The sequence below is a fragment of the Phaenicophaeus curvirostris genome, chromosome 6 (assembly GCF_032191515.1).
Source record: "Phaenicophaeus curvirostris isolate KB17595 chromosome 6, BPBGC_Pcur_1.0, whole genome shotgun sequence".
NCBI lineage: Eukaryota > Metazoa > Chordata > Aves > Cuculiformes > Cuculidae > Phaenicophaeus > Phaenicophaeus curvirostris.
The window spans coordinates 45,079,573-45,093,398 of NC_091397.1; the positions used below are offsets into that span (position 1 = coordinate 45,079,573).

A 13,826-nucleotide genomic window follows, 5' to 3' on the forward strand; every position below is an offset into this window, starting at 1 on the left:
CTTAGATCATCAAGTCCAACCATTCCTCTCTGCCACTAAATCATGCCCTTGAGTACCTCGTCTATCCATCTTTTAAATACCTCTAGGTCATGGCTGCTCTCTGTGCTGCACACCAGCGGGGCACATTATTTCCTGACCCTCAGGCATCTGTGTGTGTTCAGGCACATGTGTACATTGTACGGTATGGCATGTGAGATGTGCGGTGTACAGTACAGGGCGTGCAGTGTGGGTTGTGTGGAGTGTGGGGTGCATGGTATGGGCTGTGAGATGTGTGCTATACAGTGTGCAGCGTATGGAGTGTGGGATGGGGTACATGGTGTAAAGTGTGCAGTGTGGGCTGTGCCATGTGTGGGGTGGGGCATGAGGTGTGTTATGGAGTCTGCAGTGAGGTGTGCAGTATGAGGTGTGGGATGTGCAGTATTGGGTGTGTGGTGTGCAGCGAGGGGTTCTCAGAATGGACCGTGAGACATGTGGTGTACAGTGTGCAGTGTGGGCTATATGGACAGGCTGAGAGAGTTGGGGTTCAGCTTGGAGAAGAGAAGACTCCGAGGAGATCTTATAGCAACCTTCCAGTACCTGAAAGGGGCCTGAAAGAAAGCTGTAGAGAGACTGTGCACAAAGGCGTGCAGTGATAGGATGAGGGGGAATGGGTATAAACTGGAGAGGGGCAGATTTAGGCTAGACATAAGGAAGAATTTCTTCACCATGAGGGTGACGAAGCACTGGCACAGGTTGCCTAGGGAAGGTGTGGCTGCCCCATCCCTGGAGGTGTTCAAGGCCAGGTTGGATGGGGCCTTGGGCAGCCTGGTCCAGTGGGAGATGTATCTGACCATGGTTGGGGGGTTGGAACCAAATAATCTTTAAGGTCCCTTCCAATCCAAACTATTCTATGATTCTATGGAGTGTGTTATGGAGTATGCAGTGCACAGTGTGCACCATGGGCTGTTCAGTGGATAGGGTGGGGTGTGCAGTGTACAGCATGGGGTTGTGTGCAGGGTGTTACGGGGTGTGAGGTGTGCAGACTGTGTCATGGGGTCTGCAGTATGGGGTGTGGGGTGTGCAGTATGGGGGGTGGGGTGTGCAGTATAGGATGTAGGGTGTGCAGTATGGGGGGTGGGGTGTGTATTATGGGGTGGGGGTGTGCAGTATAGGGTGTGGGTGTGCAGTGTGGGTTGTGGGTGTGCAGTGTGGGGGGTGAGTGTGCAGTGGGGGTATGGGCAGTGCTGTGGGCTGTGGGGTGTGCTGTGCCGCTCGGGATGTGCCGTGTGGGCTGTGCCGAGAGGGCTGTGCGAAGGGGACTGTCGCCACCTCCCGGGCACAGGCTCCTGCAGCTGAAGACACGAGGCCCCGTGCTGGCGTTTGCTCATCACTTCTGGGCTAGAGGGGGCTGATGGTCAGAGGCGGCCGAAGAGTACAGAGACTGGGATTTCATTTCATCTTCAAGGGGTGAAAATGTTTTTGGTGAGAGGCTCTCACAGCTGTTGTGGGCATGGACTGAGAAAATACTGTCCTGCCCCTGTCTTAGGATGCTGGAAGGTGAAGGTGTCTAGGATACTGAGACTCAGCCCTGTGCTCTTAAATATACTGGAGGTGCCTGAGGAGTGAAGGACCCACACAGAAAGTCTTGGAGGTCTCCTCTCACGGGAGGTTATTGCTGCCCCGGAGCTGCAAAGTGGTGGCTTCACACTCAGGCTGGCACCTTCAGGGCTGCTGGCCAGAGTCACAGAGGGGGACAGCAAGACCTGGGGACACCTGCAAGAAAGGGTAAGGCCCTACACCACGGAGAGAAGCAGCTCCGAGGCAGGGACGTTACGGACACACCCTAGGAAGAAGAGGAAGGAGATGAGGAGAAGCAACTGGAGCCTGTGCATGGCTGCAGAGCTGCAGAAGTCTAATTAACTGTGCTCCTTCCTCCTGATAATGAGGACTGCCCCTAAGCCAGCTTGGTGACCTCCACGTTGTTTCCAGAGCCCTTGCAGAGCTGCACACTGGCTAGGGCATCTTTCCTCTGCTGGCAGCACTTGTGCCTTTCCTCATAATTCCTTTCCTATACGAGGGGTAGCAAGAAGACTGGAAAAGCCTGCTTTCTCAGGAGGCTTCTGGCTACAGCTCGTGCTGCTCAAAATCCTTGGAAGGGAAGATGTACCACAATGCTGCAGAGACACGTCTGTCCCTCTGTAATGTGTGGCACAATAGGGCACAATGCGCCGCTGCTTGTTGTCCCACCTTGGCTTGACAGACACCTGGTAAATGAAAACCTGTGGGCATTTAGATTTCATGCCAGGGGAAGCGACCTACTAGAGAGTGACCACAGGTGCCCTTGGCTTCTCATCCCCATCCAGGCTGCGGTGCTGCACTTCTCATGGAGGGAAGACCCTGCCAGGGTTCCTCACTGGCCCCTCTCTGCGATAAGGATTTGCACCTAAGTGCAGGAAGTATCTGAAGGTTTGTACAGCATTGCTGTGCCCTGGCATCTGAGCGCCACTGAGGATTGTCAGGTCCTGCCAGCCACGCTGGTGACACAGCTCAGTGGCTGTAGCACTAGCCTGAAGACTAGGGCCTCAGGAGGTCACCTGCTGAAATAAGAGATGGGATTTAGCTCCCCTGTCCTTCCAGTACTTATTTCTTTAAGGATGCATTGTTTTTTGGGGTCCCACTGAAATCCCTTGGAATGCTGGCCATTAAAGTGGTGCATCAAATGGGAATGTGCGAGCCATGTCTGCTGTGTGAGCCTGGGGAAATCATTTCACCTTTTGATACCTCAGTTCCCTGGTATCAATAATAGGGGTAATGTTGCTCATGCTATTTGAGGGCTGCAAAAATAAAGGGTTCTGTATCATTGCATTCCCAGAAAAGCAAAGTCATATATAACACTGACATCAGTATTTTTTGCATGTCACAGTTTGTATTGTTTTTGCAGTGTCCTTCAGGCAGCCTTGAACATTTTTGTACACGTGCGTTTGTACATATGTCGATGTCTGTTCTGTAGCGCAGAACAAGACACAATAGGAACTCATTGTAAAACCCACTGTCCCAGTCCTTGGGCTCCCAGTACTTACATCTCTGCAATTACAGAATGACACAATAAAATGTGAAGAACAGAAACATGCAAATCAGATGCACAGAAGTCAATTGATTCAGTCAGTTCTGCTGACACAGGAAAATGCGAGAGGAAGGCTGAGTGTCCGAATGTGGGCATCAGCAGAATTCAAAGAATATATGAAGAATTGTCTTGGACCTAACCCCCTTTAGCTCATATTTCACGCACTGGGACATGTTCCAAAATTATCTCACCCACTTTTCTCCATCTCAAAACGTATGAACTTTTGCTTCCCAGTCTAAAGCGAGAGAGATCTCAAGCCCTGAGTCTAATACTCCAGGGTGAGCTCAGACTGACCTGGAGAAGAGACGCCTATCTGCAGATGTAAGCAGCTCAATAACCAAACCTATCATGGTAACTGTATTACAGCTAAGGATGTGCTACTATGGATGACGACAGTAAATGAGGGAAATTGAAAAAAATATGGAAAAAACACAAAAGACAAGGGTTCTGTAGAATTTTAGTTTATATTATGATCAGCAGGCATATGAAGTAAATTAACATCCTTCTGTCTGAATATCTCCTGACTCATGCTTACAATGCTCAAGTCTGTTAAAATCATGTTTTATGTAGGAGCTGGAGACTGAGGGAAGGGAGCATGCAGCTATATAATATTGGTAAAATATTTAAGTGAATTGGAAAAAAAAGACAAAAGACTATCAGGAAACTGTAGGGAGTTGGTATGATCTCATTACACTGCATTTGTGAGACCAGTATTGAATATGGTATATAATCCTGGTGATTTATGTTTTAAAAAAAAAGATTAGAAGATCAGAAGAGAGCCATGTGAACGATTTAAGAGCTGAGAAATGCACTTGCATCATCATGTAATCCAAGAAGAAGCTGAAGCCCACATATATGGGGCTCATCTCTGATAGCATAGTGGAAGCTCTTAATAGGTGAAGTCTGTCTAGAAAGCTGCCTGGAGGAGAGGGACCTGGGGGTGTTGGTTGACAGTGACTGAACATGAGCCAGCAGTGTGCCCAGGTGGCCAAGAAGGCCAATGGCATCTTGGCTTGTATCAGAAACAGCGTGACCAGCAGGTCCAGGGAGGTTATTCTCCCTCTGGACTTGGCACTAGTGAGACCGCTCCTTGAATCCTGTGTTCATTTCTGGGCCCCTCACCACAAGAAGGATGTTGAGGCTCTGGAACGAGTCCAGAGAAGAGCAACAAAGCTGGTGAAGGGGCTGGAGAACAGGCCTTATGAGGAGCGGCTGAGAGAGCTGGGGTTGTTTAGCCTGGAGAAGAGGAGGCTGAGGGGAGACCTCATTGCTCTCTACAACTACCTGGAAAGGAGGTTGTAGAGAGGAGGGTGCTGGCCTCTTCTCCCAAGTGGCAGGGGACAGGACAAGAGGGAATGGCCTCAAGCTCCGCCAGGGGAGGTTTAGGCTGGATGTTAGGAAAAAAATTTTCACAGAAAGGGTCATTGGGCACTGTCAGAGGCTGCCCAGGGAGGTGGTTGAGTCACCTTCCCTGGAGGTGTTTAAGGCACGGGTGGACGAGGTGCTAAGGGGCATGGTTTAGTGTTTGATAGGAATGGTTGGACCTGATGATCCGGTGGGTCTCTTCCAACCTGGTTATTCTATGAGTCTATGAAAAAGGCAAAAGGAGTCTGGGGAAGTGGTGCATAAAGCTGGAGGTATTTCGACCAGAAGGGGAATATAAACCTGACCCTATGATGGAAGTTCTGTATTGAAACAAACTTTGTGAGAATGGGATGGATAACCGGTCTCTCCATATCCTTAAATGAAGCTGGGTATGTGCTGTACCTTAAATACAGCTTATGGTGGAGTTTAGAGGTGAAAGTCTCCTGCTCTGCAGGTGTTGTGCAGGTGAGAGTAGATAATGGACATATTCCCACCAGCCTAGAAATCTGTAAATCTGTGAGAATATCGCTGCTTCCATTTGTGAGATGTGTAATATCCTGTCTTATGGGTGAGGGGACAGATAATAGAGCCAGCGTCAGTCAGAACTTTTCAGTAGCTCTTAGCGCCCAAATGTGTAGGTTGACTTTTCTCCCTCCAGACTAGCAGCAGGTCAGATGATACAAGTTAGAAGTGCCTCTGAACTCCCTGAACCTGCAGTGTCCACAAAATTGCAGAGATCCCTGATATTTCCTAACATGAATAGTAATCTCTGTACAAGGAGCTTCAGGCTTTCACAGGCACAATGCTGAAGTGTCCTCCTTGTGGCACTCGCTATTGACTTTAACATGAAGCAGGCAAAGGGAAAAGTCGGTCTAGCTTTTCTGACTCCTGGGAGGCATTCAGGTGAGTATTTGAAAGACAGAGAAGAATTAGCCCTTTCTCTGCCCAGAGCTGGCCATCTCTTAAACAGAGATGATACATGGCAGCACTGAAAAACAACATTTTCTCATCCATATGATGACACATAGCATATCAGGAAAGGTGAGTGGGGTATTGCAGCTACTGTTTCTCTCTTCAGCTCTATTGTTACTCTTGTCATTTCTGCCTTCCAAACCATCTCTGCCCTCTATGTAATTCATCCATTTAACATGTCCTTGCTGGCTATTGCAACTCTGTCTGGAAAGAGATTTTTCTGTACTACACATAATTCTAATCTAGGATCAAATAGGTATCTAACAATACATAAGCTATACTCTGTTTCTAGTATTGTTCTGGAAGTGACAGGTCCTATGTTAGCTATGAAATATGCCCCAAAAACATAGTTAAAATGAGATGAAGAGGCAATAGGTCCATTCCACCCTTACTGTCCTCTCTCTGACAAATGGTCCTTGGGATATTTATATTAGCTGGGCTCTTCTCCCAAGTGACAGGGGACAGGGCAAGAGGAAATGGCCTCAAGCTCCACCAGGGGAGGTTCAGGCCGGACATCAGGAAAAAATTTTTCACAGAAAGAGTCATTGGGCACTGGCACAGGCTGCCCAGGGAGGTGGTTGAGTCACCTTCCCTGGAGGTGTTTAAGGGATGGGTGGACGAGGTGCTGAGGGGTATGGTTTAGTGTTTGATAGGAATGGTTGGACTCGATAATCCGGTGGGTCTCTTCCAACCTGGTTATTCTATGATTCTATGATTTTATGATTCTCTGCTTTGAATTGGGCCAGCTTAGGTACACAGCCTTCTGCTAAAATATGTAATATTCAAGAAATCTCAGGAACCCATTTTCCAGTTTTCCATCCCTTTGCTCGTGTGTGCAGTAAGGATGGAGGCCAAGAGTGTAATTAAGGGAGAGCATTATCACTCTATAGCAACCATATCTGCACATGGCAAGGCCGTTTCCTGCTGGAAGAAGCAGAGATATCTCTCAACTCAATGTCACCGGCTTTCCAGCACCTAAAGCCCAAAGCTGATACTTCTCTGTCAGCAGCCACAACATTTTATAAGCTGTAAAACCTCAGACTTTCAAAATATTTGCACAGTGATGGAGTCGGCTTTACTGGGGCTCTCATATCCTCAGGAGCCTTCAGAAATGCCTTTAGGGATCATTTGTTGCTGGGTGTCATAAAGCTCCAAGGTCTACTGGCTACTGACATAGTGGGGTAGACTGAATGGAGGTTCTGCTTCACCTTCTAATCTTAATGAGCCTGCAGGCTGGGCTGGGCTTGGAGAGGGTAGAAGCAAAGTAGGCGGCAAAGAAGCAGTCCTTCAGGGGGAGGAATGTTTGTCCAGGCTCCCAGGGGGAGCAGTTCTGAGGGGCTGCCTATGGGCACAGCAGCTGGAGTCATGCTGTCGAGCCATCGTTATTGGTGTCAGAAAGACGGAAGCAATATTATTCGAAGATAATAGTAAAGTTTGGTGGTGACCTGCTTTTTTGAAACATGGAGGAACCATGCATGAGGCTTTTGCCATTAGTTTTGGAAGATTTATAGCACAAGCTCACCTTTCCCTTTGAATGAGACATAAACTGCCTGAGCTAAAACTCATTAATTTTTTTTTCAATATGTTACTATTTTGTTTCAAATAGAGCTCTAGCCTTGCACTTTCATTTTGCCATTTTTTGTGCATAGATGGGATAAGAAATTAGAGCCACAGCATATGGGTAGCTGCAATGTTTGTCAAAACATACAAAGCAGCCTTGACCTCTCTGCAGTCTTTTCTTTCCTCTGGGCTGTAATTTTAATAAATAATTTTGGCTGTAGCTGAGAAAAATAATATTTTTTTCTGCTTCATGAATATTTTCTCTCTTCTTTTCTGTCATGAGGGGTTTAGAAATAATGGAGTGAATTTACAGCAGGGCATTACCTATTTCACAGGTACAAATCAAAGTAAGTACACATCCAGCTTCCTGTCTGTCTGTATAAATCAGGTAGATTACAAGTATCGCTGGTCAATTAATTCCACAGGAATAAAATAAGTGCACAGGGCTTATGCATTGCTCCTCTGAGTAAATCCTCCTACATGCCTTAGCTTCTGCCTGAGCAAGGAGCAGTGGCAACAGTACATTTGTAACAGTGGGTTTGCCTGGCTTTCATAAAATTACCAAGATTACCCATCTGAATTGCAACAGAGATGACTAAACTAAAAGCAATTCCAGAAAATAACGCTCAGCCAGCTTTGTGTTTGGCCCACCCACTGGGGCAGTGTTATCCTTGCATCTCAGTGGCCAGGGGGTCCCTGTGGCCTTGAAACCAAGCAGACAATTGCATCAACGTTTCACTTGCTCATCACTCTGTCATGCCTAACTGCTCTACTTTAAGCTCAAATATTTCACATTGGAGAAGCTTATAAGAAAAAAAGCCAAGTTCAGACACCACCAAGACCAAGACGAGTGTGAGGAATGGAATACGCTTATCAGTAGATTCCACATCCTGATAAAGCTGATGGAGACAGGCAGGAAAACTCCGTATCCAGAGTTAATGCTACCCTGGAAGTGTAAGCTACATGAGACATGGCTGGAGGGTATCTCCATGCCACCTCACCACTGTCTCATCCTGCTCAGGAGCTCTGTTCCCCTTGCTGGTCACTGATGTTTTGGGGCGTGGTCACAAAGTACCCAAAATCCAAGTTATGAATGGCAGGTGACAGAGGCAGGGATCAGTGGCACTTCAGGGCAGAAGCTTTTGGTATTGAAGACATGCAACTACATGCACTGATTAAATTTAGTATTTGAGCATAGGACAGGTGTCTTTCACTGCCCAATTGCTAATGTGCTCATTGCTTCAGCACCTGGATGTGCTAGAAGTTCAGGAGATCAGTGCAGATCCTTCGCAGTCCCTGGGTAGTGCTCTCTGCCTTACAGGATCTATAATTCCCTGCTTAGGTATTAAAATACCATCACTTACAGCACCAAAGGTTTTCATTAGCTAGGCAGCCGCATCTTGAAGATTATAAACTCACATCAAAAGGAAAGTAAAAACTGCCTATTCTGCCAAGCTCAAGGCCTCATCTGCTTGGTTCAGTTTCTGACTTAATTATGTCGGGTTTGTTTGGAGAGAACTAGGTCTGACTGAGAGTGAATCGAATAAATGAAGATCACAACCCCTGTCCTTAAGTAAAAAAACAGATCCATGGTTCTGATGAGCCTTCACTGAAAGGAAATAACTAAATTTTTACATGTTTCTATTGACAGCAGTTCTGCTGACAGTCTGCTGCATGAGGAGGAAGAAAAAGACATCAAACCCAGAAAACAACCTGAGCTATTGGAATAATGCAATTACCATGGACTACTTCAACAGGCATGCTGTAGAGTTACCACGAGAGATCCAGTCCCTAGAGACTTCAGAGGTACCTCACTTGCAGAACTAGGGTCTGAAAACTGTGACTGAAGCCATGCTGGGAGAAGGGGAAAGGAACTTATATTAATAATGCCTTGAAATCCCTATGCATACCCAGGGAAACAGCTTTTTGAGAAAACGACACCCCTGCACATGTGTAAAATCTGTCACCAAAATTAGACTGCCGTCTTATTCCCAGCCACTGCAGATATGTTCCATATTGCTGTGTGGTCATGGGAAGTAATCACCTCTAGATGATTTTGTTCCCAGGTTTCTCTTCCTTTTCAGCCTGTGGTCAGTGGCTAATTGTACCATGAGTGCTTAAGAGAACTCTTTAGGTTGTCTTGTTACTGACAGTCAGTCCTTCTAATCTGTCTATTGCATGTGTGCCACACAGTATTGTGCAAGGGAGGCAGTGGGAGTTAATAATGCAAAGAAATTTTGTGCATTTATGTCTTAGGAGCTGCATATACCTTCTCAAATACCATTTCAGGGAGTGAGTGTTCCCAGTATATAAGCAATCAAAACATCGGTATAAGTCAGTGTGTAGTGGTGTATACTTATCAGCCTTTACTTAAGAAATCTGACTGATATAGTGGAATTATTCATATGTGGCAGGTGATTCTACAAATAGCAATGTATTCTCTGACCTCAGAGACAGAGAAGAATAATTTAATTTAGTTCAAAGATATTTAAAACCTAGAAAAAGCAGGGAGTTTAGGTTTATGCTAAAGTGATTTTTCAAATCAGCTAGCTGACTAACTCATCTCGTTACATTAAGAAACCAAAAGTGTTTAGAAAGGAACCTCTGAAATGTGAGTAGACAAGCACTCACAGTTGCTTCATGAATCCTACTTTGTTGGCAATCATGTTGCTCAAGCTAAGGCAGGATCTGGTTTAGGCTTACCAAGACCTGAATGATAGGTCTTTTCACATATAGGATGGTCCAGAAGTTGTAATCTGAGTCATTTAAATTGGAACCGTATATGTGGTTTTCTAACCTTAAAAAGATGCTGAAAACACATCTCTGAGGAGTACAGACCAGCTGATAGACAGGAAACTGTTGCAATGCGTCGTGAAAGTGAAAAAAACCCAAACATGACACCACAAATTTTGCTAAGGGACCTGACGTTTGGCTGACTTCTGGGTCCCCAGATTGAGAAAGAATCAGCCTGACTATCGGAGGAACTCTTCGCTCACAGCTCCTACTGCCTGAAGAAGGGCAAAACTGGCTCACCAAACTTAGCTCTCTGGTAGCCAGAGCCCCAAAGTTCAAGCACTTTTGGAGGGTTGGGAGAAGCAATAAAAATAGCAGTCCATTCCTCACGTGCATTCTCATAGGTCAGCAGAGTGCCCTGTGTGCTTATGGAGGGTGAAGGGTGTGAAGTGCTCATGCTGCTTCTCTGTCTTCCTCCTAGGACCACCTCTCTGAGCCACGCTCCCCCGCCAACGGCGATTACTGCGACAGTGGGATGGTCCTTGTGAACCCTTTCTGTCAAGAAACGCTATTTGTAGGACATGAACAAGTCTCTGAAATATGACCCCACAGCTGCCCGCATATTGCAGTTTCATCTCTCCTGTCTCCAAATTATAAATATATATATATTATAAATATATCCTTTGTGTAACCCTGAATTACAAGAAATGTTTTCAGCTTTTCTTTTCTCCCTCAGAATTGTCAGCCCCTTTTTTATAAGTGTGGTAAAACTTTACAGAACAAACTGCAGCTTTATAAAATAAAGGTATTTCTAAGCAAAGCACCTGTCAGATGGACTGTTTTTTTTCACTGGCCTTTACAATCTGCTGCTAAATATACTTTGTCTGGAGGAATATTGGATAAGGCTGGTTTTGGTGCAGGCAGCATATGCTGGGTACAGCATCCTGCATCCTAAATGACATCACTCAGCCTGGCTGTCAGCATTCCTCTTCAGTAAACATCGCTTCTCCTGCTGTAAAATTACATCAGTCATTCCTTTCCTTTAGACTGTCAAGCTAGAATACAAACCAGACAGGACCAGCTCGGTTGTTAGAAGCACTCCATATGGCTTGTGTATCAGACTTGTATCCTTTGCTTAACTCCAGCTGTGCCTGAGCATGGACTGGGATGAGACCTTCAGCGTTCACCTTCCAGTAAAAACCAGACAGGGTCTGCCAGCTCAGTAGGGGAGAGGTGCTACTGTTATAATTAATTATTATAATTAATCCTGATGCAGCCATGGGATCCAGGGTCACACAAGACATGGACAAACCCATCGGGGTAGTAGTGTTGTCCCATGACTTTTTTATGGTACCTTCTTCAGACTTTAACAGGACACCCAAATTCCAGTTTGAGCTCCAAGACTGTAATGACAAGAATTACTTTTTTTCCTGCATAAATGTCCTAACAACTCTACACATTGGACTTGCTCCACTCTGGCCCAGTGAGTCCCAAATTTATCTCCTGCAGAGCAAACAGCCTCAAAAGAAGGCATGTAGAATGTCCCCTTCAAAGGAACAGAAAACCCCTTTGAATGTATCAGAAGTATTGAAATCTGATGACTAGGGACTCTCACCAATTGAATGCTGTGTCTTTGACCACATTTCCACTTCCCCACTGTTTTATCTATCTTCTGTGCTTAGACTGATAGTGTCATTGAATCAAGCTTCCTCATGCCCTCCTCTCCTCTCTAAGACTTTCCTTCCCCTCTTAGGAACAAAAATGCAGTGTTTCAGAGTAAAATAGCATTTCAGTCTTACCCATTTAAGCGCTAAATTGCAGGCTGTAATAGTGTTAGGGGAATTGTAGAGAAGAACAAAGCTTAAATGATGGATTCAAAATAGGTTGTTACAAGGGGAGTCTAACATGGAACGTGGAATGACTTTGCCCAAATCAATGTTCTGTCTTTGAGTGACCCGAAACTGTTGCCATGGGACAATTTTTCAGTTTTGCTTCTCAAATTGCCTCTTTTTTTTATCATTCAGCAAATGAAATGGCTACTGTCCTTTGAGGTTGTGGCTGTCCTCTCCCCACCTCTACCCATCAGTCCTTGCAGATTATTTTCTACCTTTACTCCTCACTTCATCAAGAGCAGGCTGTGAGGTAGCTGGGAATTTACCCCCTGCTCCAGCTGGCTGCCCCATGCCACCAGCTGCTCAGGCTTATCTCGATTGCATAAAAAAAAACAACCTTGGACAAGACAGGGTGAGTGCAGCATCATTAACCGTGTGCGTGTTCAAGGTGAGCCACAGCTGGTACTATAAAAGGGAATTATAAAAGCAGCACATCTGCTCCAGCTGTGCCTACCTGCCAGCAGCGTCCTAGTGGCTCTGCTTAGTTAGAGAGCCCTGACAACCTAACTAAATGATGGCTGGAATGTGAAGATGTGAAGGCATTGTCACCCCTCCTTTCTCCCTGTCCTACACATGCACTTCTACTGTGCTGAGGCATAAATCTCAATGTGGGCCACAGGCTTCCTGAACTTAGAAAATTGTAATGGTATAGGCATTCTTCTAGATACTCAATTTTCTGTTCAGAATCAGAGCAATGCACTGCTTCCCTACAAAATGATTGGGACATGCGGGAAGACGTGGCTGTGTATGGACATGAATGGGCACTTTGGGGATCTATTCATAGTGGGATAAATGCTATGCAATATGATACCTGCAATCCTCATGATCAAATACTGAACAGCCTCCTGGAAATCACTGGTTGTTGATAGAGTAAAAAATTCCTGAGGGTCTTGCCAAGAGTGAAAGCAATCCCACGAGAACCTTCATCTATTTCAACAGGGAGATGGAAAGAGAGAACCAGGTGACAGAGCACTAAATTCAGTTCTTTGCAAAAAAAGTCCTTATTTTTGCATTTCTTTTTTCTGTACAAGATATTGCTTTTGCAATTTATTTTTTTTTTAATTTGACACAGAGCAAATACACTGAAAATGTTGTGTAAGAAATACTGGAGGATTCCTCTCATTTAGTCAGCAGAGTTTGCTTGGTAATCTAAAAGCAGAATGCCTAGAAACCGGCCAAAAATATTTGCAAAGCTGTTAGACACTGCACTATTTCCAGACTTCACGCAGCAGGGGAATGGTGACCTGACTGTAGGCAGTCTCACAGTTCTCTAACTTAAAAAACAAGTGAAACGAACTCCAGCCACAAATCCGACGAGGCAGGATTAGGCACCCACGGAAGACAGGGATTTCTGATTGTATTTCATCTCGCCAAAGACTCACTGCCACCCCTGTGCAAACCTACCCTGCATTAGGGCAATGCCCAGCATCAGCACATTACAGACATGCCTACAAAGATGCGCACATGGTAATCCTACATTGGAACAACTCTGACGTCCTGGCTGCTAAGCATCACTGTGTATAAGTAGAAAAAGCTATACCTAACATTGCATGGTGAAGGATCCCACTGTGTCATGAGCCCATCCTGCCTTTGTACCTATAAACTATCCACCTGATCACTAGTTGAGCAGTGACATAAAAAGAAGAGAAAGGAAAAACTCCCCCATCTCCTGCACTAAGTCTCGGGAATCGTTTTGCCCTTTTCTTTCAGTTCCCAGTTGTCTCACTTTGTCGCCACGTTGTACAGTCAAAGTGAAATGGGCCCTTCTTGAAGAGACCAGGTGCAGTTGATAACATTAACATTAAACCGACTGAGCTGGGGTAGACGTGAGGGTGCTTCTCCCTAGTTAAAATCTGCTGGGTTTGGAACAATGTGCCTTGGTTGAGTTGTGACGCTAAAGCACAGAGAAATCCAGAAGCTGCAGTGGGGCTGTGAGAGCATTCGAGGCTCTGCAGCAATGAAAGGCTGGCTCGGCTCACCTCAGCCTTGGCCCTGCTAGCTCCTCAAAACTTAGGGTTTTGCTAACTTTAGGTAACATCTTGCTGCAGGAGACTTTGCATGGAGCACGTGTGGATGTAAGCAGGTGATGCGTTCACAATATATGTCTAGATACCTGTGGGTAGGAATTCATCTGGGTACTGGGTGTCAGTGTAGAAAACACTGCTGGTATTTTAACACGCACATTGTACTGAATCCCTGTC

The 13,826-nt window shown here is 45.7% G+C and overlaps 1 protein-coding gene across 4 annotated transcripts in view; it reads left to right on the forward strand.

Moving 5' to 3' along the window:
- Positions 1-10,541, forward strand: part of TMEM108 (transmembrane protein 108) — a 169,684-nt gene extending 159,143 nt beyond the window's left edge. For 3 of the 4 annotated variants that reach the window (XM_069860033.1, XM_069860035.1, XM_069860037.1), the window contains 2 exons: positions 8,652-8,806; positions 10,215-10,540. In XM_069860033.1, coding sequence (XP_069716134.1) covers positions 8,652-8,806; positions 10,215-10,337 — 278 coding nt within the window. In that variant the 3' untranslated portion in view covers positions 10,338-10,540. Of the gene's footprint in view, positions 1-8,651; positions 8,807-10,214 lie in introns of all 4 variants that reach the window. The other variant, XM_069860036.1, reaches the window with a different exon arrangement.
- The last annotated feature ends 3,285 nt before the right edge of the window (positions 10,542-13,826 follow it).